The 5123-nt window shown below is 24.3% G+C and overlaps 1 protein-coding gene across 1 annotated transcript; it reads right to left on the bottom strand.

Moving 5' to 3' along the window:
• Nucleotides 1-2923: 2923 nt before the first annotated feature.
• LOC133797526 (transcription factor CPC) lies at nucleotides 2924-4726 on the bottom strand. The gene is made up of 3 exons (XM_062235452.1): nucleotides 4571-4726; nucleotides 4133-4220; nucleotides 2924-3379 (listed from the first exon to the last, which is right to left on the bottom strand). The coding sequence occupies exons 1-3, from the start codon at nucleotides 4626-4628 to the stop codon at nucleotides 3277-3279; spliced, it is 249 nt and encodes an 82-aa protein (XP_062091436.1). The 5' UTR covers nucleotides 4629-4726; the 3' UTR covers nucleotides 2924-3276.
• Nucleotides 4727-5123: the final 397 nt, after the last annotated feature.

The raw sequence follows: 5123 nt of genomic DNA, 5'->3' as shown, positions 1-5123 counted from the left end.
ATGTTAGAATAATTTGTGTCATGAATATGATAAATTTTTGCTGATTAAACTAGATTACTTTTCACTTTTTACTTGTTCCCATTTGTTCTTTTGAAGTATAGTGCTCTGTTTTCTCTGTTACTTGATAAATGTTTTCTTCTGAAGGTGAGTTTTTAAATAGATATTTTCTTCTGAAGGTAAGTTTTTAAATAGATATTTTTTTCTTTCTGGAAAGAAAAAGGATAATATTGTTTAAGATTGTATAAATTTTTCTTTTTGTTCTTGTTTTCTTGACATGTAATTTCCTTTTTAGACTATAAACTAGTATAATAAGAAATATACATATATATCAATATTGATAATATACATTTAAAATTAAAGAAATGCATTAGTTACGTACGTAACACAACCATGTCAAACTCATATATAAATATATATATATATATTATATATGTAACTTGACACAAGTCTATCTTTTTGTAGTTGAGAATAATCAATTCAATGCATGCTCTCCTAAGCTCATTAAATGAAATGGAAATGTAAGGAAAAGAACAAGAATATTAAAAAGACATGTATCCACCAGTGGCTGTCTTCTAACTCCTCTTGTCCCACTTGCCGCAGCACTTGTCTCCCTCCTTCTCCGTTGAAAATGGTTGAAGCAGTATCATTTTGATTATCAATTTCTACAAGTATTTACAACTAGCCAAAACAGAAAGATCATACATATATATGTGATAATCATTTTAATTGTCATTTTGATCATTTTTCCTAATTCTTATATGATATTTTAATTGTCAATAAGGATAGAAGTATTTTACGGTGGTTGGGCTGAATTGATACCAGAAGCACTGGCATTAATCTTTACAAATTTACCAGATAAACTTCACTTAGTGTCACTCCTTTGCAAATTATGGAGCAAAGTTATTTTTGGGCCTGTGTGCTAGCATGACATACATTTTGAAGGTTTGGATGACTTACTAGATATATTGACATTTTTAAGGCTGATTGAGTTAGTGTTTGAGACTTGTTATAGTATTTTTTAACAGTGAATATGTTCAGTTTATTAGACACTATATTGCATCAAGTGTTTTGAATCACAAAACATGTCTTATTAAATAAAAATTAACTAGTGTTTCTAAATAATTGTAGAATATGTGGATAAAAAAGTATTATGAATACCAAAACAATAATTATATTTTTTGAGCTTATAAAAATGAGAAAATAACACAAAAAATATATTATTGTAAAATAAGTGGATAAAAAAGTATTATGAATACCAAAACAATAATTATATTTTATGTTTATAAAAATGAGATAATAACACAAAAATGTATTATTGTAAAATAAGTGAAAAAAAAGTATTATGAATACCAAAACAATAATTATATATTACACTTATAAAAATGAGAAAATAACACAAAATATATTATTGTAGAGTATTCAATAATACTCTCAATATAAGAGTAAAAAAGTCTTATGAAAACTATTAAGGATAATGATAATTTAAGCATATTAAAATAATACTAAAAAATCTTATAATAGAGTTTTCAATAATACTTTAGTATAAGTGGAAAAATATATTACAAAAAGTGTCATGACTTACAATAACACAACTTTCCTTAATGCTTTAAAAAGTATTACGTTAACTGTTTTATAATACTTTTTTAGTATTATAATAAGTATTTTTTCTTGTTGTGACTACCCAATTTTATTTTTTTTACAAAAAAAAAAAAAACTACCCATTTTAAATGCTTAGACAAAAAATAAAATAAACAAAAAGAAAAAAATATAAAAATATAAAAATTATTCATTATTTTTTAGAAAATTATGAAGACAAGATAAAAAAATATTAAAATTTACAATAAAGAATATAAAAAATTTATTCATTATTCATTATTTTTTAAAAAATTATAAAGACAAGATAAAAAAAAAATTGATTAAAATTAACACAAAAAAAGTGAAGAATGTCAATTTTTTTTAAAATGATTAAAATTAACACAAAAAAGAAGGTCAAAAAAAATTTATTGTTGAAAAAAATTTAAAATATTATTCATTATTTCTTAGAAAATTATGAAGACAAGATACAAAATGATTAAAATTAAAATGAAGACAAGTTTTCATATATATATATATATATATATTTTCTTTTTGTTTAAATTTTTTTATGTCTAAACATTTAAAATGGGTAATTTTTTTTTGTAAAAAAAAAAGATTGGATAGTTGTGCCGCAAAACAAAAAGTTTGGGTAGTTTTACCGTAAAGAAAAAAAAAAGATTAGATAGTTTTACTGCAAAATTTTCTTTTATGTAGTTAACAGTATTAAGTAGATAGTTACGGAAACTATATTTTTCTAACATTGGATAGTTTTGCCGCAAAAAAAAACTTGGGTAGTTAACGGTAAAAAATAAAAAAATTTAGGTAATTTCGTAACAAATTATACTATTTATAATAATAATAAAAAAGTTGGAAAGTTTGTTTGTACTATGAATAGTTCCAACTATTGAAGTATCATCCATCACTAATAAGTGGAATATTATTATTATTATTATTAGACTATTGCAACTGTTGTATTATATTGTGGAATATTATAAAATAATTATATAGCATGATAGATAATAAATTATTGAGATGTACTCCCAATCTAGCTAGAACTTTACCATAAGGGTTGAGATCCTAGAAAAGATTATCAACTTATATTATTTTGCAAGATGGAACTAGAAGTGGTTGGATCATCGTTGTTCTTATTTGAATTTTTTTTTTTTTTCAATTTAAGATGTGGACTTATGACTGGTGAATCATATTATTGAATAAATAAATAGAAAAAGTAAAGAGACACGTAAATAATTGAGAATTCAAGTAGAGTTAGAGTTGTACAATAAAGTAGATAACGAAAGTACTAGACTCAATAAAATAAGAGAGACGTAAATAATAATAATAACAATAATAAGATTAAATTTTGTCTTATTAAAAATGCATTTCATTCATTATATAAAATGTCGGATTAATGATTGAAATTTGAATTGATCAATCAATTCTTGAACTTAGAAAATCATAAAGAGTAATTATATGTGCATTTAAAATATATGTATTTAAATATTATACATAGTCATATATTATTATTTTTTAAAATAATGAGTCTATACTTTTATAAATGTGATTTATGTATAATATTAAGCTATATATTTTAAATGCACGTTTCATTACTCTTACAAAATTCATTTTATTTTCCGAAAAAGAAAACCAAAGCAAATAATAATATGCATTAATTATTAGAAATTACATCAATTGAATGAGTTGTTATTTTTTTTTATTGGCAAACGCGTGTCCATGTCTCATTAGCCAAAACCTCTCTATTTCTTCTGCTTTCCGACCCGGAATCCGTCCAGCTATAAGACCCCATCTGTGTGTTGTACACAAATATTTACAAATTATACATGCATGTGATGATTACTTCATCATTAATATTAGTTAATTAAATACATGTAAAAATATATATAGATATAGATATATTTCTACTTTTTAAATAATTGGCCCACGTGAAAAGCTCGATCGTTTATCGATTTGACAAATATGAATATTAATGCTTCGAATATTGTTAACCTTAACATTAACATTTATAGATAGCCGAGACCAAAACTTTACTTTAATCCCCTCAACAGAAATTTCAGAAACAAAGTATAATTACAGTGTTATATATTGTTATGATGTTGGTATATTATATATATTTATATATATATATATATAACATGACAAAGTTATATATGTATGTAAATTCGACTAAAATTTTCCACACGTTCTTATAGAAAAAAAAAATCGACTAAAATTTTGAAAATCCAGAAATTGTCGAGCAGGCCTATATGTATGTACAGATAACGAAAGCTCACTATATGTCAGGTTTTGGTATTCTCACATGCTATTTATATAAACAGAGCTAGACAAAACAGCTTTGTTAATTATTCAGGTACTATTTGTGTTTTTAGTTTTTTTTAAAGAATGTTAGATTGTTTGTGTTATATTTGAAAATATCATTAATTTTATGTGAAAATTAAAAAAAAAAAGAACAAATTTTAAGGAGTGGTGAATATTGTATATGAAGATCTTAATGGCATGTTGGAATTTATTTTTTATTTTTGATGAATATTTTGACATTTACCTGTCTCCGACGAGCTTGTACATTCTAGAGATTAGATCTTCCTCTTGTTCAGACATGTGTATGAACTCCCACTCGATGCTGCTCACCTCTGCCACAATCCACAACATCTTCCATTTTCTCAGATAAATATTAATCATTTACATATATATATATTCACTTTAAAAAGATAGAGAAAATCTATACTGAAGCCCTTCGTTCTCTAACCAAAAGATCATTAGATTAGAAAAATCGACCATACCAGATTCTATATATATAGCAATTATATAAATAAAAAAGGGTATATATATATTTGAATCAGGAAACATAAAAATATATATATGCAATCGATACAGTAAATAATACTAATTAATTAAAAAAAAACCAGCAGAGCAGAACTGAATTAGCTTTTTTTTTAGCAAGAACTGAATCAGCTTGATTAATTAATATTACTCTACTTACCTTCGGAACAGCGAGTGAAATAGAGGGCTTCTTCATTATTGCTTCGGCGTTTTTCCATTTATTAGTTTCACTTCCACAAATGGTATTTCAGAACAAACGTTAGCACAAAACCATATATACATCGAGAGACTTTATACCTTATCTTATATAATGAAGTGTTTCGCTTTCGATAGTAAAAAAGTAAAAATTATTATGTTTATTTATTTATTTATGTATATTAAATGTCTTCTCAGAATTCCATTTATATAAATGGCGTAGACTCAACGCAAATCAACGGCAGGTCCCACCATCTTCAATAAAAAAAATTTACATTTTAAGGTGTCCAATAATATATGAGATGCTATTTATAATTGTTTAAGAATATTTTATAATACTTATTAAATTTAAATAGATAAAATATGATATTAAATTAAACCAATAATAATATAATAATTATTTGTAATACTGGGCATTGGGCATCAGTAGAACTCTTGGCATTTTTCTAAAAATTTGTTTTTGACTTTGGATTGTAATCCCAAATCCAATCTCAATCCCATCCATCCTAGATCAAAAA

The sequence above is a fragment of the Humulus lupulus genome, chromosome 8 (genome assembly GCF_963169125.1).
Source record: "Humulus lupulus chromosome 8, drHumLupu1.1, whole genome shotgun sequence".
Lineage (NCBI taxonomy): Eukaryota > Viridiplantae > Streptophyta > Magnoliopsida > Rosales > Cannabaceae > Humulus > Humulus lupulus.
This window is presented reverse-complemented; position numbering and strand designations above follow the sequence as displayed.

Coding starts and splice junctions, on each gene's coding strand:
- LOC133797526 (XM_062235452.1), bottom strand. CDS start 4,628: ATGGAAAAACGCCGAAGCAATAATGAAGAAGCCCTCTATTTCACTCGC. Junction 4,221..4,570: donor TTTCACTCGCTGTTCCGAAG/GTAAGTAGAGTA, acceptor GGATTGTGGCAG/AGGTGAGCAGCATCGAGTGG. Junction 3,380..4,132: donor TACAAGCTCGTCGGAGACAG/GTAAATGTCAAA, acceptor TACAACACACAG/ATGGGGTCTTATAGCTGGAC.